We start from the raw sequence: 27,754 nt of genomic DNA, 5'->3' as shown, positions 1-27,754 counted from the left end.
AAAAACAGCAAAACATTCATCATGCCTTTCTGTGAGGCCTGAGCAAGGAGGTCTTTGTGCCTGTTCCTCCCTCTCAGCTCTCTGAGGCAGGAGGAAGCTAGAGGGAAGGACCATAGGGCTGGGAGGAAGTGAGAAATGAGGGTCCAGGGTTGAACCAGAAGAATAAGGGGGTCACACAGACTGCTGGTGGAAAGTGGTGGGACAGGGATATAACGGGGAGAAGAGGACCCACTGGTGGATGCCATTGGCCACTGAGTGATTTCTGGATGGCCTGACTGGGTGGTGCTGGGGTGAAGGGGCTGAGATGCTGAGGGGGCCTGGAGTGACAGTCAGAGGGAGGTGTGGGTGGCTGGAAGGGCAGGGGAAAGCTCACCGGGGGCAGGAAGGACTGGAAGTCCCACTAGAGTGCTAGAAACCAGACTGAGATCATTGATCTGTACCTAAGTTCAGGATAAACGTTTTCCAGGTACCACTTGAAGCTGTGGCATTTCAGCCTCTTCCGCAGGTCCACTCTGCTCTGGACACTGTGGGGAGAAAATATTGAGGAGATGGAATGGAAATCATGAGGGCTAGACTCAGGCATCAAAAGGGAGGATGAGAGAAACCAAACAAATGTACAGAGAGCAAACAGCAGAGTATCAGGGGCTCAATTTCCTGCCACCTGCTGCATGATCTTCATCTGTCATTTTAAATTCTGTCTCTTCGGGGGTTTCACTCGGTAAAAACGGGGTGATAACTGCCACTTTAAAAAGGAGCTTGGAGTTTGATGGATGAAAAGGCACGTAGAAAAGTACAGTCATTTAAAAATGATTAGTAACAAATATATTCTAACTACTACATACAATAAGCACTAATTTAATATAGTAATGTACTAGGAAATGAATATATACTATTACAAGTTACTATTAGTTTACAGGACTACAGAAGGCCTTGATTCACAAGAGCACTGAAACACATCTTTAAGTCCTATTGAACTCAGCAGAACTTAATCACATGGTGAAATCCTTCCTTCTTTCATTAACTAGGACCTGAATTTCTGCTGAGAGATCATGTTGTATACAGTGACATTTTCCAGGCTCCATTCTTCTTTGGGTCAGCTTCTACCCATGGAGCTGTTGTGGGCTGGCACTTATGTGGCAGTAGGAAACTTAACAGTACCTTCCCTTTCCATAGTCTGTCTTCCCTACATCCTTGTTTACTCAGACAGACAGAGCTATTACTTCATCGCATGCTAACAGATGGGAAGAGGATGTGAATTCAGTCGAAATAAGTTGGTCTCCAGGATTTTAATGTGTTTTCCCTGGAAATTGAAAGGTAGCCAGAAGGAATTTGTTTCTGGATTTGGAAACTTTCTAAGGAAATAAACAGCATGTGAAAATGAGAAATTAATACAAATATGTACACTCCTGAAAAGGAGAGGTGTCTGACTATCCAGGAGTGGCAAATATTCTGAATATAAAACACTTGCTCCTTTCCAATAAAGCCTTTCTGCATTCAGAATTTGCCAATTTTCCTGGCCCCCAGCTGCCAGTGAGACCTCTAAACTCTCACCCCAAACTCTACCCTAGGCCTAGAATCAGTTGAACATAATGTCAAGGACAGGACATGGGCTGAGGGGGGTCTTCCCTCACCATGGTTTGGTTCACTCCCTGAGATGAACTAGCATAGCATATAAACTGGCTGTTTATATGTTTCGTTGCTGTGCTTGTAGCATCTGCCTACCATTAGCATTTAATTGAGTGCTACTACAGAAACAACACAGGCAGGTTTCCGCAGCAAGGCAACATCGCGATGAACACCCACTGCAGCAGGCAGCTGTGCTGGGTGCAGGTGGGGGCCTGCTGGCCACCAGAGAAAGACACTTACTTTCCATAAGGCCTTCCTTGCGCTGCAGGACGAGCTGCGTAGTAATACTGTTTGAATTCATCCATCCACACCTCTGCTGTGCGCTTAGTGTTTCTAAGGGAAGCGATGAAAGACAGGTGAAACCAAGGAAGCCTTTGAGGTGAGATCCACATTTTCTAAAGGCAGGCCCTGATACACTGACTATTCCACCCCACTCTGCTCCCATCTTTGACTTGGGCTTGGACCAAACTGTCTTTGAGCCAACTCACTCCTCAGTACCAGAGAAGATATTCCTCCTCCCTGTCACTCGAGGCACCAAGCACAAAACAGGCCACAGCTCAGGCAAGGAATTCACCATCTCAATCTCTGCTAGATGCTTTGTATCCATCAGACTCACAAGTGTGGCTTCTCTTCCTTAAGTGTCATCTCCCAGGCAGGCATACGCTGGCTTTTATTTAGCAGCTGGGATGGAGCTCTGAAAAGTGGTGCAAAGTTTGCCAAACACTGAAGCCAAATATTTTCTTCGTGTCAATCCTGTATGGACTCTCCTGCTCTGTGCACCCCTGGATCTCCCTGGGGCTAATTTCAGCAGTCAAAACTCAAGAGAAACCACTCCAGCTAAAGTGCTTTAGCAAAAATGTCATTTTTCCATGTCTGACAGGTGCCCGGAGAAGGTTTACGATCCTCAGGAAGCCTTCTGGTGGCTTGAGATGGCTTCAGGTTTCTTTGCAAATGGCTTTGTTACTCCATATCTATCCTCTCATCTCTCTGGGGCCAGGGGAATCCTTTTCCAGTCAGTGCTTCCAAGCTGTCACTACCACACCACCAGGCTGTGGGCATCACAGGGCAGGCTCTGATTCTAGCTGCGAGTCCTGTGTGGCATGGAACAAGTGATAACTCTCATGTGAGCCCAGCATGATGCTGGAGTCTGAGCTGCCTCTCACACAGCTGTGCAAGAAGAGGCTGTGTGGAAAAAAAAAAATCAATATCTGGCAGAAATGCAGAGATATTTTTTGTTAACATCTCTGTTTAAACAGAGGTACTTGAAGGTACACAGAGCATCAGGTTGCCAGAATCTGCTCCTCCTTTCAGTCTATATACTACTATGTTAAGTTTAAGGCAGATAGATACCATAGGGTGAATCGAAACCCAGCTTCTAATGCCTATGGACACGTATCTCTAGTCTGCTTCCAAATCCCTTGCTGATTCATGGTGCTTCTTATTCTCTCTCTAATGTCACTGCATTAGTCTAAATGCTCTTGTTGAAGAAATATCTAAATTACAACATCTACATGTGTATCTAACCTTCCTCAAAGTTCAGGGTATATTTTTCTGGCTTCCTGATCTCATTTTGGTTTATAGGAAACATGGGAACAAATGTCAAGGCTTACATCTAGGTGTTGAGTCAAATCTCCCCAAAGTCCAGTGGTGCCTGGGGTATCAGCCAGAAAGAGTCAGCCCATTTAAGTTCCCCTTGCTACTCCTGCAGGTGGTATAATGTTAGACGCTGAGTCCACAATGGTTTTCAGTGACTTGAACAGGGGAGCTTTGGCCACATCCCAGCCTTTAATGCAGGGGTCTTATTTCCTTACAGAAAGCAAGAGCCCCCATGGTGTTCTCAAATTTGTGCCCTCCCTGTCACTTCAGCAACACCCTTCTCTCCTCACTGCCATCTTTTTGAAGCAAGGTGATACAGAGCCACCTCTGGTTACCCATTTGAAAAGTGCCTTTCCTGCCCCACATGCTGTGAAGCTGGAAATCAGGTATTAGGTATAACTGAGATGTGTAATTTGCATTCATCATCACATGCAAAACTTAGAGAAGATGTAGAGATAACAGGTTAGTGGTAACCCTGCTACAGGCAACTGGGTATTCACAAATGTTGTCAACTCTTTTCATAATACTAGGAAACCCACACAAAAAGGAATCCCTGGTGTGTAAACACATACAAATGCAGTTTATCTGAGAAACAATCCTGTATTAAGCATAAGTGCAGCCAGTGTTTGTTATCTACTTAATAGACAACCTTCAGCCTAGAGCTCTGAAAAGAAGAGGAAATCCCTTCCTGACTTCACTAGTTGTTCCCATTATCTCTCCCCAACTGCCTTCCACTTCTGGACTGCCTCCTTCCTTGGCCATCTGTCTCCAGGGACTTGGCCCATCTTAGCTGGCCATTGCAAAACTTGTTTCTGCCTCTGTTTCTGTGTGTGAAAAGCTTCTGCTGGGACTCCCCAGCTGCTCTCTCAGGATCCCAGGGCCCGGGCTCATCACCCACAGGCCAGGTATCCAGCAGCCAGCAAGCATGCAGCTGATCACTCCCCATCTCACAGTGCCAAGCAACTTGGGCTCTGCTCAAGAGGCGGCATCAGCTCGGAGACAAAACTGCTTCCCAACTGGTTCAGTCTAACACGCTGCTCCGCTTCTCTCTCCAGTACTTGTCCTTTCTGAGTGGCATCTGGAACCAAATGTTCTGGCTTAGTTGACCCATGGTCAGCCCTAAGCTAGGGTCTCCAGGGACTGACAGACATTGACGATAGTCTAATTTCAGGTCATTATTAAGTGACTTCTAATGACCTCAGACCTCCAAACCATTTGCTGTTCTGATAGCTAGGGCTCATGGAGCTGCTGGGGCTGCCTCTCCATTTCAGTGGTCATGAAAAATAACATTAGAGCGTCCTATTTCTGTCATGCTCTTGACTCTGTGGAAATCCTAAGGGAGACAGTCATAGTGGCTTTCATTTGCTTTGGCCCAGGAGAGTCCCACTCATGGATATTTCCAAATGTTTCAGCCAAACTTTCTCCCATCTTCTCTGCTCACCTTCTAACATACAACCCCTTCTCACAAGTCAGCATTTTATTCCACTTCACAAAAGCAAGGCAAGTGCAAAATACCTACTTAATGTATGTGTTGGCATTTCCCTCTGGAAAGACGTATGGATGTTTCTTCCGGAAGACATGTCCAACGCGGCTGCAGGGGATAATTTCAAGGCTCCCTCCACACATCCACACACGGAAAGAGATTTCTACAAAAAAAGCAGCTTCAGCATTTTATCTTTCTATCCTAAAGCAGGGTGGATCCTGATGTTATCTCTCATTTCATCTTCTGCCACATTAAACTGGGGTAAATCAATTACCAGAGGGGCTTTCCTAAGCACAACTCTCTTAAAAGTGCATTTCAAAGCTTCTTACAATTTGTTTGAAGTTAGCAGACTTGAAATCTGCCTATTGCACAGCAGGTGCTATCACAATGGGAAGAACTAGATGGTAAGTAGGTCCCTTTATATGCAGCACAGCTTACATCTCAGAATCATCTTGCTATTTTGTGCTCCTGTAATTACTTCTGCACTACATATTTCAGAAGCACTTTCCTGCGAGGGGCTGTCAAGTCCACCAGGAGGGGCCATGAGTTCTGTTTATTAATGACTGTAATGATCATTATCTTTATGAATCCAGGCCTGATTCTGCAAAGTGAGCATCCATCACCTGTGCATCCATCACCTGTCCCAAAATAGACAGGCGCTTACCCTGGCCAGCATGTACTCAGGTGAGCTAAGCCTGGGCCCTGAGTGCCAGCATTGCATACCAACAAGGCACGTACATTAGCACAAACAAAAGTCAGCGCTAGGTGGGACTATTTCAAAAATCTGGATAACTTGTCACTACAGGACATGTCTCCTGGTTGCCCCAAGCCATTTTCTGACTGTTCCACTGGGTCCTTCTGGAGGAAAAAGTCTGTGGCGCAACTGACATCATGAGTTATTGGGCTTTTGGCAGGTAACTGTCAGGGTAATATGGGTAAGCAGAATGGCTGATCTAACGGGTCCATTTGGTCTTAATGTCTATGAAACTATGAATCTGCAGCTATATTGCCAGACAGTCATGCTTAGACAGAACCAGCATGGTAAAGAAATGAAATAAAAAGAAATTACTTTTGCAGTTCTTTGCATCCTGTTTTACAATCTGCTGACAGTATGGACCTATATTTAGCATATATATACTCCAAAACTTTTCACTTCCCCCCCATATTTAATTACAGAAGTCAGACAGGAGGATACCCATCAGCTTTGCCAGCTCGTGCTCCCTGCAGTCCCTTTACATATGCTAGCACTACAGTGACTCTTCCCCAGGTTGGATCCAATGGCAAGACAAGCCCCCAGCCAGGAAGGCTCTTCAGGCACTGCTGGCAGGCAGGCTAACTCCTAGTCCTCTGACGGCAGGCAGTGTCTACCTGCCAACTGCCCTGGCACAAAGCTGTCATTCCTCAGAAAATGATTCACAGCTTCGCGTATCTCACTTGAGGTATTTGGCCTGAAACTTGGTGTTTTTACCTCCCTCCATTAGTCTTACTTAAGGTCACAGTGCAGCACTCACAACTCCTCACCATTGCTTAGCACACTGTGTGTTTATGAAGTGTCACATCACCGTCTCCTCTGCCTGGGCCAAGCACTCAGTCTTCAGCTTATCACTATTTCCCTCGTAAACAAGTCTTGGGTCACGCACCGGTTTTGCAGCACCCTGCAGCACTCCCTCCCAGGAGCTGCAGAAGCACATGGAGAAGTGATGATGCAAGTGCCAGGCAAAGGCATCCAACTCTCACAGGCCCTCTGCTCCCAGCACACCCTGCTGCTCCAGAGGTGATGGAAACTGGAGACCGACATGGCCACAGAGCCTTATCACCTTAATTCTTGGGTCCAAAGTTCAAAGCTTGAGACCATTGCTAACAGCCAACACTGGCAGAAGATGCCAGCAAAGGCTGGGGTAGGAAAGCACAGCAGGGAGGAGAAGGGAACAGTGTTTCTTTATAGAAATACCTTCCTCTTTCCTTCAGTGCTGTGTTTACAGACAAGAGCTGCAAAAACAGCTGGAGCCTCACAACTTTCCCAAGCACTAGGTATTAACAGGCCAATAAAACATGCCCTTGTGTCATGTCCTAGTGCTATGTTGGGAGCAACCTTAATCATAGCTGCAGGGAAATGCAGGATTCAACCACTCTAAGCTGTCGCACTCAGTTCTCCTCACATGTGGCTGTTGCTCCTTATTTGCATGTCTCAGTGCTGACCACACCATGAGTATTGCTGAGCAAATTAGAACGGTGCACTGATAAAAGAGTACAATTAGCTGAGCAGCTGTGAAGCGCTATGCAGATATTGCATCAAGCCTTCCCCTCTTCTGGTCCTTCTGTTCAACCTCTAGCTCTCCAAAATGCTATGACAAAAAGGCTTGCACAGTTCAGTCCTTGCCTGCTCATAATTTAAGGCATAATGAAGAGGCAGACTGAGGTGAACTCTGTGCACTACCATTTGGAATGAAAACATAGTCCTTTAGAGACTGGAGATGGTGAAGAGTCAAAGCTCTCTGCTTCGGAAAGTTTGTACTCTGCAGACCCTGCTCTAATCCCAGCAGAGGCAATTAAAGCACAGTTTTCTGTAAGTAGAAATGACCCACAGACCCATTCCTGGCAACTAATGAACAAGGTTCGCAGACAGCCAAGAGCTAAATGCCTTCGGAAGAGGTAAAACCAAGGCATCAGCAAAGTTATGGCAAGAGACAAATTCATATAAGTCAGGATATCAGGAATGTGCTTTATCTGATCAGGCAGGGATGTCTCCAGTGTAGACGGCCCCTCTGAGCTAGTCTCCTTTGTACTTTGAGGAGAGATACAGATAGTGTGAGTGTGCAGCTTTCCTGGTCTCTCTGAGATGGCTCTTTTAGGATGCAGCAAGGTCTTGAAATTTGAGTTTTGCCGGTGCCACTGTGAGACTCGCCCATATTCTGTCAAAGGCCTTTCAGAGAGCTGCTACAAAGCAAGGAGCTCTGCAGCATCTCTCTGTGGTAACTTGGCCATGCAAGGTCTCCTGCCATGACAGAGCAGTCCTGGGTGAGGAGCCACCTCTGTTTATCCCAATGCCATGCAGCTGCAAGTATCACTAACTGCATCCCACAGGACACCAAGCTGTGCAGTGTGCGAGGCAGGTTAAGAGGGGCAGACAAATGGAGATGTCTGGTAGCAATGGCAATAAACCCAAGAGACTTCCCCCATCAGCTCTTCTGACATTGCTGTTAGACAAAGATTGCTCATTGGCTAACAAGGGGTGAGCTGGTGACTCTTCCTCTCATGAAGACCTACATATGCCACAGCTGGCATCCACAGCAAGGAACATGGCTAGGCCAAAAGACCTAACCCAGCCCTTCGCCTGTACACAGCGGGGCGTGCTGGACTTGGCCTTAGCTTGGCCAAATAGCTTCCACACTTCTGGCTGACCTGCAAGTCCTTCTACCAGCAGTAACCAATTCCCCTAAATGGGATTAAATAACTTTGAGAGGTAAAGCGCCTAAAATGTCCTTCCTCTATTTCCAAACACATTTGCTTTTGTTTTGCCCGAAGCCTCCAAACCCCTCTAGCTATAGAGTTAATAACATTAAAAGGAAAAGTGATGCTCCTCTATGGGTTGGAGTCCTGCATCCACTCAGAAGGACTAACCTGCAGGAAAACGCACATTTCACTGCAAGTACCCAAAATGAGCAGCCGTTCGGTCAGCTCCTGTCCTGTCACCTGCCCAGAACTGACAGGGGACAGCAGGGTCAGGGCAAGGTCTTGCTCATTTGTGGAGGAGATTGGGACACCATGGGAGTGGTGTCCTGGACTGTTAAAGCTGCAGGAGGTGCAGTTTTGAGCCAGACATGCTTCTGCTCTCAGGTAGATGCTGAAGAGGGAGCTGAGGACAGGATCTGATCTCAAGGATGTGCTGCCATGCAGGCTAAGACTTTTTTGTTCCAGTATTAATCTGCCTTGTCTTTTCCCTTTCTCACACGGGAGCTGAGGTCAGTTTGCGAGTGGGTCGGAGCTCCGAGGTAGCATTATGCTGTGCAGCACAGACAGTACCTTTTTGGTTAGGTCCAGTCTTGAGGGGAATAGTGCCAGTAATGAAACATCGTGCTACATAAGATAGGCAATAACCATGTACGAGGAGTGCAATGCCTCCGAGTGCAGGGCATCAGACAAGCCCTGACAGATGCTGGGAATGAACTTCCCTGGAGGGCAGGATGTTCTGTAATTGTTCATTTCAGGTCCTTTCCCAGAAGCAGCTCACGTTGGTTGCTGTCAGAGACAAGCAATGAGGAGACATGGACAGTAGGTCAGATGCAGTGTGGCAGGACCTGTCTTTCTGTCTAATTCCCTTCCTGAATGCATTGTTTGGGCCATTGATCCACCAGGGGAGGTGGGAGGACTGCTTTTCTCTCCTAGATTTCCTTAGATCCATGCTGTTCAGAAGAGCAGATGCTTTGGGTCAGACCAGTGGCAAGACACCCACCCACAGAGAGAAAGCATGAGGGAGAGAGATCCTACTGTGCAGCGAGATATAAATAAATAAAATATGTTAGAGGAAAAAGGCATGTGAAGCAAACAACAGTGCCAGGCAGTAGATGGGTTACTGCAAGGCAACAGCATCTGTTCCTTTGGATGACTGACAGTGTTGCTATATGTGTTAAGACACAAGATTTTTTTCTTCCTTGCTAGCCACACTCCCCAGAGGTGGCAGCTATTAAAGCCAGATTCCGATCTGTCTCCCTGACATCGGGTGCCTCTTTCTTCTTTCATAGATACAGTCTATAGCTCTGATTCGCAGCATCATTACACCTTCAAAGAGAGAACAGCCCAGCCTGATCCAGCTCTGTTTGACATGGGGGAAAAGGGACAGGCCATTACCTCCTTGATCAGTTCTGTCAAGTCAGCATGCAGGAGATTTCTTAATGCCCACCTACCCCCATGAAAATGGGGCAAAGGTAGATTTAGGTGACTTAATTTAGCTAGGTCCCTAAAATTTTTCCTCCAGGGAAAATCATGTTGTTATGAAGAGCCTGGCAGCCCTCACCCGTCTAGCAATATTGGAATGGATAGGCAGCAGTGGTACCTTGCCACCAGTTTGCAACTTGCTGATGGAGCTACCATTACAGGCATTCTGCAGATTCAGAGAGGCACTGATGCCTTAGATCATAGCTTTGAAATGCTATCTTCAAACATCAGAATACCTTTGCTTTATTAATGAGAAAATAAGATCAGGAAGGAAAGGGAGGGTACATGTGGTGCTTTCTAACATGTTGACAATACTAAAACTGAAAACTCTGTGGTATTTCTCTATAGAAAATCAAAACAATGTGGAAGGCAGGGAGTATTAGGATCTAGTAATTGCTCATTTCCCATCATTCATGGTCATGGATCCCTTACTTACCGAGACTATAACCTATGAATGTAAGTGAGGGAAGCCACACGGAGCATTAAAAGAGACTGACCTTGTATCCATCTCACATGACTCAAGAAGAAGAATCAATACCACAAGTGCGTACGAGGAAGAAGAGTGACTCACCGAAGTTCTCCCCACCCCAGATGTCCATGGCACTGTCATACTTCCCCAGGTGGTTGAACCAGGCTTTGTCAATCACAAACAGCCCCCCGGCAATGATGGGAGTCCTGCAGAATTGGGAAGGAAAAAGGGGACACTCAAACACTGCTGCAGCATCTACACGCACAGAAGCCCTTCCCTTTGCCTCCTGTTCCATCCTCAGAACATTACCTATGTATCTCCCTCTTACCAAAAACACCTTGAAAAAGCATCAGTGTCTTTCTTTCAGCTGCCTTGGTATTTTGCTGTCAATCATAAATTGCCTGGCACTTAATGATTGCCTAATGCACTCATCAGCACAACTCCTACAAGCCCAAAGTTCACAGCCCTGATTGTAGGCTTGAGCATCAGAAATGCACTTAGCGCTTGGGGAGTTATTCACATGACATTACTCAGATGGGCTTTTTGCCTGGAGCTAGCCTATTAAGAGCACCATTCCACTGGGGAGGGGGAAGGCAGAGCCAATTCAGAAGGGCTTTTTAAAAGCCATCACTAGCTGTTTGATCTTTATTTCAAAACAGTGTTTTTCATTCTTTGGATTAGCTGAGAAAAGCAGCATAGAGAAGGTATGCGGAGGAGGGGAGGGCAGACCCAGAAGATAGCTTTAGGAGACTTGCCATTTGCTCGGACAAGTCCTGATTCCATGAGCCCATCTAATGGATTGCAATTGTAAATAACGAGAATGCCTTAGTGTAGTCTCAGGAGGAGCTGGCATGGACTCCCTGCACCCTGATGAGTCTCCACAGTGCTCTACATGGCAGGATGATTAGGAATGTGAGATGAGCCTTTGGGAGGTGAATGAGAGCTCTTGTTAACAACAGCATCATAAGAAGAAACAAAGCTTTGTTCCTTTGCAATGAGGACCTCCTGCAAGCTTTCTGGCACTCTGAGCTCCCTGCAACACCTCATCTCTTCTATGCTGCACACCCTAGCAGCCTCACGGCTGGTCAGAAGGATCACTGGGATGCCAATCACCAGCACTCAGCTCACTACATGGAGAGATTTTCAGCAGGAGAAACTCCCTCCATTCCAAGGGATGTAGAAAGATGTTATCTTTCCTTTTCAGTTTTGCTATCCCCCCTGCACATCCTGACTTTCTAAACAGCCTTCGGCCAGGTCCTGAAGAGCAGTGTTCACCTGGAAAGGCTGGACTAGACCCAAGTTTTTATTAAGTTGACTGAGAACACTGCCTTATTATTAAGTGGTAGCTGAATTGTGAGAAGTAGGAATAAAGATCATTGGGCTTTTCCCCTAATCAGATTCAGGCCCCTTAGTGCTACCAAAACACAAGTAACCATAAATATACCCTATCTTTGCAACACAACACTACAACACCCTCAGGCTTCACCGTCAGGAAGTGAAACTGTACTGTAAAATCCAAGCTGGCTGGGAACTCACAATATATACAGAAAGTTCAGAGTCGTCCTGGAAGGAGCGTCAGTCTTATGCTACAAGGTGACATGTACGAAGTCAAACAAGACACTCATCCTACCCCATGTCCCACAGTTTCCCCCCTCCCCCTCTCAACTTACTTAATGGGTTCGGTGGGATCGAGTCGTTTCGCTTTCTGCTCTGGGGAAAGCTGCTCCCATCTGAAATGTAGACTCCAGTCAAAACCTAAAAACAAAGCAAAGGAGAACCATGGGGAAATGGATTAGGAAGTGATTCCATTTTTCAGACTGGAGAAAATGTGTTTCATGAAGTTATTTTCTCCATTTTTAAATAACTCGAGCCATGGAGATGCAGCTCTTGGGAGATGAGTTCAATGACTAACGTATTTTACTACTGCATATGAAAGAAAAACAACACATTGCATTACAATTGCAAAATCAAGCACTCCAAGGACTGGAAGAGTCAGAATTAAAGCTGCTGATGAAACCTTACTTTGTACCCTTGTGCATATAGATACATGCTCTGATGGATATTGCATGCTACAAATAGCACAGACATACTAATAAGTGCTACATTTACATCCTCCATTTATTGTCTAGACATCCCCCAATTCTTCTCTTCAGCAACCCACTTTCAGCACTGCAAAGGGTAGCTTTGACATGACACTTCTATCCTGCTTGACTGCCTTATCTACTGTAGCAAACACCATTCCTCATGTCATGCTCACCTATCTCTAAACTAGCATGAAAACTGTCAGAGGGGAGCACTGAATAGGGCTAATGCACTTTTTGCAAGATACCTGGAGGCAGTGGCGCAGTCTAGGGAGCAGCAAGATCATGCTCAGCAACCCCGGGTCTCCTCTGGCTGAGGGCTGCTGCATGCTGTGCACTGCAAGATGGGCACCCAGCAGGGCACGAGCCCTGCTCAGACTCACCTCCTCTGAGATCTGAGGAAGCCGCCACATAGGCAAAAGTGTCCAAGTTGATTATGTCAATAACAGGACTGACCACCCGGGTGGGATCCTGGAAAGCAGAGACAAAACAACCCATGACTTCAGATCATATCTTGTAATAAAACATGAACAGAAACTAGAGAGGGGATGGACTCTGGCTGTGTTAGGCAGCTGGAAATCTTGGTGACCGGTTTCTTGCGGAGAAGTGTCCATCGCAGTCTCCCCCTTCTCAGTAGTCACATCAGTTCAGCCAAGGAATTAATGGGAGCATCCACTAAATGGCACTAAATTCCTGGGAGCCCAGGGGGAGGGCACGCTGCCAAGACAATGGCTGGGAAGGTGCGTACTTTCTCTTCCAGGAAAGGAGGACTGCATGCTGCTGGGTCGCTGAGCTAGCATCTTTCATTAGCTTTTACTTTACCCACAGACTCTCCCTCCACAGGCTGTGTGCCTGTATTCAGTACTGAACTTGGCTGATAAATCCTCAGCTGAATGCAAAGCTCTGTCTTTCACAGATTCATCAATGTGTTCTCCTTTTACCTCTCTTAAATTCTTTTTATTGTATTTCAAAAGTCAAGCGACAAACAGGCAATTAAAATAACGGGAAAAACACAGCCAGTCAGACCTTTTAAACACAGACATTCTTTTAAATGTACAATTACAGGAATACAGTTATAGTTTTGCTGAAGGTGTGAAGGGGTTAAAAAAAAGACCAAAGTTATTTTAAGCAGTTGTTGGTGATTTAATTAGCATCTTGTTATGGGCAAAGAGATTATACAAACAGTTATGAATAAAAATATCTATAGGAGGAAGAGACTTTGACAGCTTTGACTGGTCTCTTATCTCCCTTTTTCTTTTCAAAAATCCCAAACTCCAATTATAGCTCAAACTTCAAGCTTTTACCCTCACCAGATCAAATCACTTTTCACAGACATGCAAAGGAAGCATCGCAGCACTCATGGGCTTGCTCTCTCGCTCAGAAAATACTTTGTTTTAGAAATTAGTCCTAACAAAGAAGTATTCTAATACCATTGTAGGATTGTTGTAAAGCAACTGAATGCCAAAAGCTGTGCTGGGGAGTTTGACTTGAGCTCAAGTTTTACAAATGAGCGTGACAAATATCCGGTATTTGCAAAACAACTTCTAGTCAGGAACCTTAAAACGACTATGTGCGAATCAAACAACCCACTGAAATCAGCAAGGTCTGTGGGAAAGCTCAAGCACAGAGGGGAACCAGTCCTGCTGTGCTGCCACCAGGAGGGCGGTGGAGGCTGCACTCATGAGCTGCCAGTCCTGGGCTGCTCCCCCGAGCTTTGTGAATCGCCTGTCCCTCAAACAGCTCTCCGTCTGGGGGATGGCTTTTCTATTTCCTCTCTTCCAAGCCTGATGAGCCTTTAAAAGCATTTTGAAGTCCTCCGTATATGAATCCACCAACACAGATACGTTGTCCATAAGGGTGTTCACTGCTATGAGATAAAGAACAACCTGCCCATCTTGCTGGTGTCCAGCAACAAGCTGCTGAGCAGAAAACCCATCAGAACTGCTTTTTAGTGACCCAGGAACTGTCACTGCTCAGTATACACAAGCATCTTTTTAGTTGGGTGAGTCAGGGGGGAAAGGTTTTAAGCAAAGAGGCTGCCATGAAAACAGTAACTACTGAGGGCCAAACACAGTGCAGGCAAATGATCATATCTGGTCATTTAATAACTGGACCTGGAACAGCTTACTGGTGAGCACTTCTAACAGCCCAAACTCATCCCCAGTCTATATTCCACTCCTGTGCATTACACAGCACAGCTTCTTACAGGAAAATCCCTTTTACTTCTTGGCTGACTGAAATACTGCAGAGGGTTTAACTTCAGCCATATGACCACCTCTGTACCTCAATTTCCCTGCTGTACAATGAGGACATTTATATTTACTCAGCTTTCATAACTGTCTGTCTGACCCTCAAAAGAAAAGCATTGGATGTTCAAGAGCATAGCTCTCTTGCTGTTACTTATGTTAGGCTGAATGTCAGGTTTTATTATAAGTAGTTTCGCCTTTCTGATTTTCACATGCTGTATAATTTGGGATGCACTCATGCCCGGGTGTATTTACATTTACAACACCCAAATCTTCAACTTTCTTTCACACGAAATTTTCAAAAACATGAGAATGCATTTCTCCAATATACTTCTCAAACAAACTAAATTATGAAACTAAATCAACAAGACAAAACTCTAAGCCCAAGAGGTAAGTTTCAACAGAAAAGGAACTTGACTCCAGCTTGCTACAGGCTGCCGGCCTCTACATCAACTGCCCGTTAGTCGTAATGGTCAACAAAAAAAGGCAATGGTTGCACCTCTGTCTCCATGTGATTCAGGCGAGATGAGAGCAAAGGTTGCCCCTCACCTGCCTCCCCTCATCCAGGGGAGAGCACCAAACTGATGGGGGCTTGAGCTGGAAGCAGAAGGTTGCCAGCCACTAGTTCAGCATAGTAGCACTAGCAAAAGCCAGTTTAGGGGTGAGCTGATGGATTTATACTACAAAAATGCCTCAGGCTTGATAATCACATTTTTAGAAATGTTATTCCATCAAAATGCACTGTTAATGGTTTTAGATGTATTTGTTCCATAAGTAAAAACAAAAAAAGCGTGTGCCCATGCATTTATAGTCATATGCTCATAAACAAGTTTGCAAAACACCCTCAGTCACTCACGCTCCTGCATACGTGCGCACTCCCGGGCACAGGCCTCGGCCTCCTGGCCCTCTCCAGAGTGAGCGTTCAGCTACGTGCAGCCCTGCGGACGAGCACGCATATCTCTTCCTTAGATACCCATCACACACTCTCAGACCTCCTTTCAAGGGCTGTTCCTCTCAAAAAAAAAAAAAAAAAAAAAAAAAAAAAGTCACATGCCAGGCAAGTGCTGCCCACATGCAAAAGGGAGTGCCACTGCATGTCTCAGAGCGGAGTATAAACAGCCGTCAGGAAAGCTAGACGTGGGCTTGGAGGTGCATCCCCCATGGCCATTTGTCACCTGTGTACCACGGATGTGCCAGCACACAGTCACACACAAGGGCTCCGGTGTTTGTCAGCCACGGAAACCTGCAGGAATAGCTGCTATGCCCGAGGAAAAAAATGAGAAGTGACGCGCAAGGTGGATGGGTGTTGGGGAGAGCACCAGGTTTATTTTGTGGCAGTCACTACTTATTTGCTTGAAACTTAAATCATTAGAACAAAGCAGACTATTCCTGCTAGTAACACAGGAAGAAAATGTTCTTTATATAATGCTAATCTCACTGCAATATTATCTTGGGGAACCTGTCTTTTTAGCACAGCCTGAAGGTGGCAGCAGTAACATTTCATACAGTTCACTGATCAATATTTTAACCCTGATGGAAAGGATGGGTACAGTGGGCCTAGGAAAAAGGAAACTGAGGGATTCAGGGCAATGACCTCCTGTCCTTATCCTACAGTATTTGTAAACAATTAAAAAGCAAACAAGTGGGACTAAAAGGAAGTAAAGTGTATTTTCAGACATACTCTCCATGCTGGCCTGCTTTCCTGGCTCTGCACACAGCTCTCACATACATCCCTCGGTCTGTCATAAAACTTCTTACTCTTCCCTTTTGGGCAGCTATATACTTTCCTTCAGAGGTATTTCAAAATCCTCCGAGGCTCTTCCCAGACAGCTCAGCCCCAGCCTCAGCCCTGACCCACAGTCCTCACTGCTCTTCCGCCTCTGCTCCCCCACGACCATTGCGCTTGCTGGCCCTGCTGGCAGTTTGACATGCTGGGCAAACTCCCACGAGGGACTACCATGAACCCCACTATGCTGCCTCTGTCTCCTAAACCAGGACTTTAAAGCAGAGCCCCACAACTGACCTTACAGGGGACTGAGCCACTGAGCCTTTTTTTAACTCTTCAAAGGTCTGTTTTTCAGTGTCCTCACTTGGTTTGAAAGTCCCGCAACACTCTTCATAATAAGTCCCCCAGGCGCCTTTTGACTGGGCTGCAAGATACTGGGCATGGTAAATACAGCAGGAGCAACAGCGCAAGCTGAACACGGAGCTAGCTCTTACTTCCAGCTGGAGAAAGTTTAACACAGAAGAGCAAATAAAAGGAAGTTCACAGAGATGACACTTGATTTTAATGCTACATTCAGACCATGATGCCACTGTTGCTGCCACTATGCAATAAGCCTTGTTATGGCATTGCTGCACATGGGATCCACATTCATCCACCACACCAATGCTCTGAGGGAAACCCTGCTCTGCCCACCTCCTCCTTCCTCCTGCCACCATTGCCTTTCTCCTGTCATAACACATCAAAAGCTTTGCCTGGGAAAGAGGCAATTGCTCTTCATATTCCCCACTGAAATACAGCAGAGTGCCAGCAGAGAACATGGAGAGCTTTCAGGAGGAATGCCTGTCTTAGAAAAAAGCTCAAAAAAAACAATCGATGCAATAAACTTTAGTGGTGAATCCCACCCTTGGGCAGGCCAGCTATGAGACTTGAGTGGAATTTCATAGCACATGTTCTCATATTTCCACAGGAGCTGCAATCAATAATATGAAAAGGCCATTTTCATTATATTACCATTTATCAGCAGCACTGTGGTCCCGCCTGCAAGCCAAGGTTGGGAGCTCTGTAGTGCTGGATGTGCTACGAGTGCAAACAGCACTGCCTGCCCTCACCCACAGCTGAAGGGCTTAATCTGGTCCTGTCTCCCTCCTTCCCCCTCTTCCTTAACTGCTCTGCACAGGCAAAGGCACAGCCCACCCAGGACAGGCATCACAGTAACAAGGTGTAGAGAGCAGGATGACTTGGCAAGGGGTACTGTGGACACCAGCTGAGCAGGTTTCTCTATAACCCAGGATCATATGTACCTTGTTTCACCTCTTTGCTCCTCAGCTGCCCCTATTTCAACATAATTCAATAATTTTAAAATTACTGAGTAACAAATAGCAGCAGTCAAGAGCTTTCACCCATCAGCCATAGAAATGGCGATGAAAGGGGTTATCCCTGCTGGCCCATAGTGATAGGGCAAGGAAGAACCAAGGGACAGAGTGGAAAAAAAGTCAAAGCATGGATGCCCTTGATAACAGTGAGTGTTTCTATGGCCCCAGCCCTCATCAACATGCCAGCAAAGCTGCATGCACAGGCCTCAGCCCCAGACATCTGTGAGTATTTTTTAATGTCTGCTTTATGGAGAGAGAGTGAGGCACAGTGAAGGAAAGGTTCATGAATGTAAGTTGGAGCTGAAGGCTTCCTCACCAGGACAGAGATCCTTTTGCCTGGAGTGACAAGATGCCAAGTGCCTCTGTGTGCACGTCTGGTGAGAGAGTTGCCTCCAGAGAAAGGGGAATGTCATTGTCTGCTGTGAAATCAGCAGAATTTAAATCCTATTAAATCAATTTATTAGCACTTAATTTGCATGAAATTAAATTCGGCCCCTATTCAAGGAGCCGTCACTCCCCTAAATCATCAGCACTGAGCATTTTCCACGAGCCTAATTAAAAAGTCTGCTGGAGCAATGCCCACCTATTCCCCTTTCAACACTCAACCTGTGCTTCCTGGTTATTGCCTGACTGCCCCAGGACGCACCTACTCTGACCTATCCACACACACTCTCTCCGTTCTCCCAGGAGAAAACCCTGCCTACCTCTTGAAAGCCTGGGTGAAGGGGTGTTCATGCTTGTATAGAGGGGGAAGGGGGGGAAGAGTTGGAGAGAAGAGGGGACAGACCTCAGCAGCACTTATGCTAAGGGGGCCCTGGTCTCATAGGAGCACTTACCTCTTTAATCCTCTGCAGCAGAGGGAGCAACCAGTCCTTATTCACCTCACAGTGACTGTCTAGGAAGGTCAGGACTCCTGCTTGTGCTACATCTGCCCCTCGGATCCGGGACCGGATCAGACCTGTTCAGGAACATCCCAAGTCAGCTCCCACCCAGATGGCTGGGGAAATTGCAGCGTTTCAGGCAACTCCTTCAGCACAGTCTTGCTGCACTTACACATCCCTCAGTTGTTGACCCATCTAAATCCCATTTGGGTAAAACATGGTTCTGGTTCATTGCCCCATTCCCAGTGCTGCGAGGCACAGCAACCATTTCTTAAGGTCACCAGAGTAAATAAGTAGCTCCACCTAGGTTAATGATTTATGGCATTTGTGCCAATTCTTAATTTGTGTAATTATTTCTGCTGTCACCTTCTGGGGCAAAATAGAACTTGAAATGCTTCCATAACCCCCTGCAGGTAATATAATCTAATGTAAACACAAGTCAGCTGGGAATGGGACAGGACTAGCAGTCACAAATTCTCCAGAAGACATAAGGGAATCTAAACAGATCTTCTATTACTTTCCTGTCAGCACCACATGTTCTCACATACAGTCAGGCAAATTCCTTAGTAAGCTCATAGTTTTGAGTACCCCCATATCTGTGAGTGAAATCCCAATGGCTGTCAGTGGGAAGCAGATGGTGGGGTGCTTAGTGTCTGAATTACCTCCCTCTTAGACTAAAGACTTTCCACTGATATGCCCACTTCTGTGTCCTAACGAAACATCCCCCTGCATCTCTCTCCTACCCTTGGGCATTGCTGATTTGCAGGTCAATGGGAATGCATTTTCTGTCAAGGAATAAGGCGAGTTTTTAAGGTGCTAAAAGCCTGCTCAGTTCATCAGCATCCCTGATGGTGAACTTAAATTCCTTAGGAGTTTGCAGATGCTGGCAATGGATTTCTATGCGACTTTGTGAGAGAGAAAAATGGGCAAGGAAGGAGGTTATAGAAAATACTTGGACACATGGATTTCAGACTGGATTCTTTAGCAAGCTTGCCCCCTCTTAAAGTTTAAAAGAAAGCCCTTCTTCCAACCATTGCACAGCTCCCTGTATTGCTGTATGGGACAACAGTTATTTATATAGGAGTCACCTGGCTTTTCATCACTCGTCCCACTTGTAGCCAATTCTCAAGGGAACTTCAGTTTACCTAAGGAGATGGGCCCTTAGCTAATAGCAGAAGCCATGTGTTGTTGAAGGGGAGCTAAGCTTCTTGATGAAGGTGAAACAGTGGTAATATGAAGGGAGATAAGGGCAAATAGAGAGAGAAGTGTTCCAAGGAGAAGCCGCACCTGTGGGCCATGCAGGAGGAGGTCACTGACTTTGATATTAAAAATCCCTAGAGGAAAGGGGCCAAGGGACAGTATCTGAGCAGAAGGGAGAGGGACAGACAGAACAAAACTTGGAGCAATACAGCATTTGCTGAGGTAACCTCTTGCAACACAGTTTGTCACCATGTTACTCTCTGCAACCTCTACCGCAGCTCCAAGATCTCGTGGGCAGTCAGGGTCTGCTGTATCTGTCCCACCCCTCAGCAAATCCTGGGAGGCCCTGAGGAAGATGGATTTAGAGATATACTAAGTGAGGCAAGTCCTCCAGGCTGGATTTCCAAATCCTGAATGCTTTATGAAGTATCACTACCTCTAGGTCCCTCCAGTGCTGGAGGACAGCATATATGCCTATTAGCATGTATCCCAACTGGACAGGAGAGAAAAGCAGGAATGAGGTGCAGACCTATGGAGACATCCCCCACCCTCCTGCCGACCCAGGTAACTCCTCTGTGTCAACAGGCTGACTCCACATCGACACCAGACCTGCAGAATTGAAACCCTCTGGAGAAAGAATACACTGAAAACTCCCTCCATTCTTCGTACTCCCCCAACCTATACATCCTTATTCATGCCTTTGATTTTCAGTATGAAAAAACTTTGTTTTTATTTTCCTACTACTGCAAAGCAGGACTTGAAAATACCCATTCATACTGTGGGGTGGAGTGGGAAAATGTCTCAAGAGGTTGCCAGCAGTAGCCCACTAAGGCATACATTCATCCTCCATATAGACCTTCTTAATCTTTCAAATATAATTAATTACACTTTTTTAAATTCCCACAGAAGCAGCGGGAGCAGATCTCATCTGTTTCATTAGAACAAACATTTTGAAAAAGAAGACCCGGGGCTTTGTTTTGGCTGTTCTAATTTTCTGGCTAATAAGCTACAGCTGAGCCTCATTGGATATCTTAATAGTCCCATCTTTTTAAAGAGGTTGAGGGGGTGGTGGTGAAACAGATTCCAGTCCTCAGCCCTTTATCAGGTCTTCTTTTACCTGTGCTCTGTCCTTTCAGACCCCAAGGGTCCCTGTTCACAGGGGCCAGCTGACCTCCCTTGTCACCTGCTCCACAGAGGTTCAGTGTCCCCCCCTCCATCACTCCCATACCTCAAGAATCCACGTTTCCCACCATTCATCCCAGTCTTGGCCAGCAAAATCTTACCTTCTCGTTGTCCATTACGTAAGCATTTCACCTTAGGTAACTTGCCCAATAAGCGGCAGTCATCAGCTTTGGAAACACAAAGGGAGGCATGTAACTTAGCAGCATTCAGATTTTAGCTTTTGCAGCACAAATGGTCTTCTGAGGGAAATTAGGAGCAGGGAGAAGACCACATCATGGTCTGACTGATTGGTTTTTAGGGTGATGGCACTTCTAGTGCCCAATGATTTTACTTCTCAGCTCACACAGTATAAATCAGGACTGATGCAGCAGCAGTCCAGTTATAAAACTAGTGTTAACCTGACAGATTTACATAGACTGACTATAGTTGAAATATGTTATAAAGTCAATGTGAAAGAAGAGTAGTGACTGAGGTCAGATTCAGATCTTTTGCACATTAAATGTAAATGACTGTTTCTGGTAGCTGCAGAGCAACACTTAAGCCATTTGATCTAGGTCTGCATGGCAGGGCAGGAGAACCATGAGGTGGCCTGTAAGCCTTGGCCAAGGAGAAAGAGATGGTCAAAGAGAGCACTGGGTGCCCCGTCCATGGCAGAGGTGGGCAGGCCCTGGGGGCTCCTGCGGCTGGGGCCATTCTCATACCCTGAGTGAGCATCTCTGTGAGGACACTGTGCCCCAGGAGAGAGGCCCCATGGCCACCCATGCCAGAGGTACAGGAGACTTGCGGTCCTGTCTGCCATTGCTGCCATTGCTCTTGTGCGTGCTCTGGTCCTGCATACCGCTCTGGTACCACCTGCTAGCCAGGGAGGACTCCTTCTAGCAAGAGGTGGGGAAGAGGATGGAGCAGGAACCAAGCTAGGTCGCCATGCAGTTACACTTGGTGTGACCCTCTTTATCCTTGCACGTCCACGCCATGACCGCCGCAAACTCTTCACACATTTTACCCCTCTGCCTCTGCTTCCTCAGCCCTATAAATGCACATGCTTATGCCCTGTTCCCTCCTTCCATCCTCTGTATGTGTATACACCTCCAAACACTTTCATCCTGCTCCAGCAATCTTTGCTTACAGATACATCATTGTACTGGTATCCCCTGTAACATATACAAAACTGAGGTTACCCGCAAGAGGAGCAAAAGTGGCTGAAGTTTGCTAGGTATATAAGACTGAAGTTTCCAGGTTTATTGGGAATGTGTGTGCACATGCCTGTATGTTTGTTGTCTTCATGCAGAACAACTGCATCTGAGTGAATAAAAGGTCAATGAACTGACAGAGGTGAGAAATGAGATGCAATTGGGCACAAGATAAAAGCACTAATTGCTTGGAGTGGGTTGTAGGGGAAAACTGACCATGTGTCTATATCATATTATGCAAATACATTTATTTTATGTAAATATATGCATAATATATGCCAGGAGGCTCAGACTATCACAGGAAAGAAGGGGACAGATGTAAGACATCTGAGAAGTAGTGATTTCAAGGAGCCAAGAGGCTGCTCTAAGTTATGCGGGAAACAGACCGCCCTTTGGTGTTGTGGGAACCTCTGCTCCTTCTCCCCAGCTCATGCCATCTGGCATGATGGTACAGGGAAGATGTATTCCTACAAGTCTTCCTCTTTCAGGAAGGCAAGTGCTTTGTACATTTAACCAAATAACTGTTATTTATTTTCTCCACCCTTTCAAAAAGCCTGTTCTGCTTGAATTCCAGGGCAACTCAAGCCTTTGCACCTGCTCCTTTTCTCCATAAGAGCTGCTCTGCTCATTTCTAGATTTGTCCAGTCCAGCCTCCAGTGCACTGGAGTCCCTCCAAAGCTCACTGCAATCACTGGAAAACTCTTCACTGGCTTCAGTGACTTCTGAGTGAGACCTCTATGCTGGAGACAGACAGATGAGAAGTGGCTCTGCTGTGAAATCTGTCCCTAATGTTCTCTGACGCAGTGCCTATTTATAACATCCAAGAGCAAAATGTGGATACAGTTTTTTCCTTTTTTTTAAATCCTCTCTGTTTTTGTTTCCCTGTTTCCTAGTAAATGGCTATATTTTGCAGCTCCTTGAAATGTAAGTGCCATGGACCACTCAACTTAGGCATATTTTATTATCCTTTTATGCCTAAGGCAGTTTTTTTAGACACTTACTCTCTGCAGCCTCGATCTCCCACTTCTTCATCTCACTGGGCAAGGTCTTTAGCTGTGGACAGTCAGGGCAGTTCCCTAGAAGCCTCTGGGGCTTCAACCATGGACACTTCCTGCAGATACGACCTATTGATTTCACACTGTTAACAGGGGGAAAACAGCAGGAAGATTTGGGCTGTCTGTCACACAGAGCACCATTTCTGATGCATTTTAGATATAGGCAACTTATCCAAGAAATCCTGTTCCACTCCTCTCTGCACCAGTGAAAGTCAATCAAAGATTGCTGGCCAATTACATAAATGTACACAGAGTAAATATCAGGAGGCTCAGACTATCACAGAGAAGAAGGGGCCACATGTAAGACCTCCTGTGTAGTTACAAGTGGTATAAACCCAGAACTGCTCCTGGCTGCAGTTGACAGCCTGATCAAACATACAAGAATTGCAGCAGGATAAAATCGAGTAAGGAATGGAATCATGTCTTCTGGTCAAAGAAAAGATTTGTGATGTGCTTTTCTTGTATCATTTTCATTAGAACAGGTTTATCATTTGGGATTTGAATTTGCCAGGTGCTGAGGCAAACCTGGCTTAGCAAGGTTTTCTCTCCACACCCACAGAACTTTAACTTTCCTTTCACTTCAACATACTCTCCCCCTTCTCCATGTAAATCCCAACATCTCAGTCTCTTTTGGTTTGCCCCTTTGCTTTTAACACACAAAGAATCACTTACGATCATCGCTGAAGTCATCCACTAGTATGATTTCATGGACGAGATGCACCGGGGTGCGGTTCAGCACACTAAAGAATTAAGAGAGAAAATCCATGACAGGGCATGACCAACACAACAAACCAGTAAACAGGGAAGAAAAGACTAAGAATCAATCTTTGCCAAAGCACAAAAGATTTGTATTCCTGGTAAGAATATACTAGGGAAGACCCAGAACCCCCTGCCATAATCTAGAGTCCCCAGGTATCAGATACTTTTAGTCTGATCTAAGAGCAAAGCACCCAATATTCCTCAGAAATAGATGAGATTCACCCTTACCATCTCTGTGAGCAAAAGCAGAGACCACAACAGGCAAGGAGAAATGGGCTTCAGGTATATTCTTACTGCACAAAGTAAGTTTCATAAAGGGACTTACGCCACTGCTGCCATCACTCTTTCACCTCTTCTTGAGCTAATGATAACTTACTGATAGCAGGACCAACACAGCAAAATTACTCTCTTGAAAAATTATCATCTTTAAAAAGCTCACAGCCATGGCAGGACAACTTCCATTTCATTCATGAGCTGACTGTATTTCAAAGACTTCAGAGAGCATAAGAGCAGGGTTTTAGCCTGCCTATTTAATGAAAGAGACTGGAAGAAGTGGTTCAAAGCCTCCTCCAGGAGGAGAGTTATTGTGAAACGTGGCTGAAAGCTACAATCTTCCCTTAGTTATACCACCAAGTTTTTATTATTACTAAAAAGGCTGGACCTGCTCTTCCCCTTTCTCACACAACAGAGAAGTCAGTAGAATTACAAGAGTGTAAAATCCTCCCCCAGCAAAGGGTCAAGGATGACTTCGTGAAAGGAAAACATTTGCTGATACAAACAAGTACAGTGGAGGCAGAGAGTGCATGGTTATTAGTGTGAAGGTCTTACACTAATGTGTGTGTTCAGGCCTCTTCAAAACATCTGGCCCATAGGGAGTGTAAAAACCTTCAGTTACCATATTACAATAGAGTTAGCCCTGACTTAGCTTGTGACTTCTGACACTTGAGACTTTGGCACAGATACATCTCAGGTCCCATCCCTGCCACACAGCATCATCATGCTTTAATAGTCTGCAGAAGCTGGGAGAGCAAATTACTGTACTGAGTGCCACTGCTGCAGGGTATGAGGGAAGAATTTGAACTCTAAGGTTGCGATTTTGTAATAGGAAGATGAAATCTCAGTGCATGCCACAGTGGTTGATTTGGACTCTTAAAGTCAGTTCAGTTCTATGATTCATTCCAGAATTTAAACTTCTTTGCCTTCATCTCAAGTAAAATTCCTTTTTCAGGCAGGATTTAAAAGCCCTCCAAATTTCACAGCCACATCTTAGTTTGCCTTCTAGTCTAGGTTAGAAAACTCTCTCAAATCTACCACTGGCATAAGGGGACAGATGCCCTATCAGCTAACAACATTGAAGCCACTGACAAGTCCAGAACCTTATCAACAGGTTTTCCAGCCTCTCAGGCTCCCAACTCTGTGGCAAAAAAAAAAAAAAAGGAAGTCCTAGAAACTGTGTCCCTAACCCAGACACCAATAAAGAGGGCTCAGAAAGCCAGGATCCTCTGGAGACCCAGGTGCCCAGCAGCCACCAGCCAAGCTGGCAGGAAACTGGAAGGGTCTCACAAAGTCATCCCGAGATGTGGCAACTCCCCCTGCGTGACTCTGCTTATGGTCCCCAAAGCACAACCTGGAGACAGCTCCACTGAAGCTTGTCGTTGTACCAACCAAGTGGAGAGTAGATGCGTACCTTGCGCATTCGCTCTTGACAAGAGCTGCCGTTCCTCTCTGCTTCTTTCCTTGCTGAGAACATCCCTCCATTGTTACTCTTCCCACCAGCCTTTTCTTCTCTCTTCATGTGGTGTTTTTTCCCCAGAAACCTTTGTCCCACTCCTTGCTGGTCTTTTATAACAACATCTGTTATCTGATTATCTGCAAGCCCATCCCATTTAGGAGGGCTTGGAATATGGCTATTGCTAGGTGCCCAAACATTGGCAGTGCTAGTGTACCCTTACCCCATCAGGTCCTGGAACTATATCAGCGTAAAAACTCCCCCAGAAAGAGAAAGCATTGAACCTGAATCTTTTGGAAGGAGAATGGTTCCTTTCCATTTTTTTCAGTAGAAATCCTGAAAAAACATGGCTTTACCTCAGAGAAGAGTGGGTAAGGCTGGAAGGTTCAAAATCACTTCCAAGACCTGAATTACTGCTCCTACAGCGATCCTGGAAACACAGTCCCAGTCACAGACAAAACATGGAATCCTGAGCATTTTTAGTGGCCTAGTGTGCCCTTAGTTCATCATTAGAGCATTTAGTACACCATCAAGCATGCAGCACGGCTAGCAGTCAGGGAACTGCAGAGCTCTCTGTGCTCACAACACCTTGCAATGGCTTTTGAAAGGCTGGACAGACTTAGTCATGGCGTGAAATCCTGAGTTCAAGCAGCTGCAGTGACTGCCACAGAATGACACCAGCTGATGACCGAGCCTACCATTTCTGGACAATGGTAACATTGCCATCTCTAATTTCAGGATGCTGGCAAAAGCCATGACTTTCCCTCATTTTGGATGTTTCACATGTTAAGGTTGGTGATGGGGGAAGAAAGGGAGAAAAAAAGCTTTTGCCCCCTAAGCATGACTGCAAGAGCAACTCTGCCAGCAAGAGTGACAGCAGGAGCCTTAACAGTGACAAGCTGCTGTGCCCACTAGCCTCTTAATCACAGCCATACATAGCTTTACTCTGAGCAGGGCTAGACAACACAGCCTTGGAAATGCCAGCAACCAGCACAGAGTATTAGAAAAAGTGGTTGATTGTCCCTCCTCCCGCTGGGGCATGCAGAGCAATTTAGATGTACTGTTCCCACCTGTCAAGTGTTCTTTAATTATTATTATTAATAGGTTTGTTACTTTCAAAAAAATCCCCATATTTGAGAGCTGAGTTCAGCAAATTATCGCAGCTGAGAGTCAGTACAGAGAGACAGGAGAGCAATATCATGCTCGGTGGAATATTTAACAAGCACTGATTGCCTGGAAACCTAACTTGGTGAAACCTGCAGGAAAAAAGCAGACTTGTAAAAAACCCAGTAAAATAAATAAATAACCCACTGACAGCAGGCAGGAAGACACTGGGCAACTTGAATATTCAGAGCCTGCCTCCACCCAGTCTCCTGTACAGATTCAGCTGACAGAAGTGCAATGCAGGTCTTAACTCTATAGGAAAGCGGTTGCAGAGGGGCTAATTCTGCTCTTGCTTGTACTAGCAGGAATAACTCCACTGAAACCACTGCACTGGGCTGTATTCTCAGATTTGGGTTGTAAGTGGTACTTCCTGCCTCAGATAAATTCCCCTCAGAGCATTGCTTGCAGAAGAAAAAGCAAGGGACAGTATTCAAGGCACTGGTCTAGGGCTAGGGAGATGTACCATCAAGTCCCTCCTCAGTTATGGACTCCCACTGTCTCCCACTGACAAGCCATTTATTACAAACTCTGTGCCTCAGTTTGCCACTCCATAAATCACAGATGGTCTCCCCTAAATGCTTGAGATGGTCACGTACCACATCAGCTGTGTCCCAGCTGGGCATCTCTGGACTTGGTGTGTGTTGGGGCTCCCTCCTTGAAATGGGGGCTGCACAGCTGCCTGTAGGGCCCACTAATGATCTTGCATCAGCAACAGAAGTTAGTACGATCTGGGAGCACATCTGAGTCTTGTTGGGCACAGAGCTGGCTCTTGGGATCCTGAAGGGAACTGGAACCAGGAGAGTTATAGTACATTTGGGCACAGTAAGGACCACTCAACACAAGCATGAAGAGTTCTGCAGGAAAGACTTACTGTAATATCGCTAGCATAACTCACTTACTTCCCAATGGAGCTGAGAGTAAATGTGCTGGTTCTTCAGCAAGGCTGAATTCACATCTCCAACACATTTTCTACCTGTGCTCTGTTAATCACATGGTAATACACCAAGACCACTGGAAACACAGCAGATTATGTATGCCTTTACTGTAACATTCTTCAGG

The 27,754-nt window shown here is 45.9% G+C and overlaps 1 protein-coding gene across 1 annotated transcript in view; it reads right to left on the bottom strand.

Moving 5' to 3' along the window:
• Positions 1-27,754, bottom strand: part of GALNT14 (polypeptide N-acetylgalactosaminyltransferase 14) — a 169,076-nt gene that overhangs the window by 11,301 nt on the left and 130,021 nt on the right. Inside the window, exons 4-12 of the mRNA XM_067294683.1 lie at positions 23,716-23,783; positions 20,900-20,965; positions 18,372-18,493; positions 12,574-12,661; positions 11,780-11,864; positions 10,212-10,315; positions 4,742-4,868; positions 1,867-1,959; positions 441-524 (exon numbers count right to left, since the gene is read on the bottom strand). Coding sequence (XP_067150784.1) covers positions 441-524; positions 1,867-1,959; positions 4,742-4,868; positions 10,212-10,315; positions 11,780-11,864; positions 12,574-12,661; positions 18,372-18,493; positions 20,900-20,965; positions 23,716-23,783 — 837 coding nt within the window. The remainder of the gene's footprint in view (positions 1-440; positions 525-1,866; positions 1,960-4,741; positions 4,869-10,211; positions 10,316-11,779; positions 11,865-12,573; positions 12,662-18,371; positions 18,494-20,899; positions 20,966-23,715; positions 23,784-27,754) is intronic.

The sequence above is a fragment of the Apteryx mantelli genome, chromosome 3 (genome assembly GCF_036417845.1).
Source record: "Apteryx mantelli isolate bAptMan1 chromosome 3, bAptMan1.hap1, whole genome shotgun sequence".
Classification (NCBI taxonomy): Eukaryota; Metazoa; Chordata; class Aves; order Apterygiformes; family Apterygidae; genus Apteryx; species Apteryx mantelli.
The sequence above is the reverse complement of the archived record's forward strand: the minus strand, read 5'-3'. Positions and strand labels throughout refer to the sequence as shown.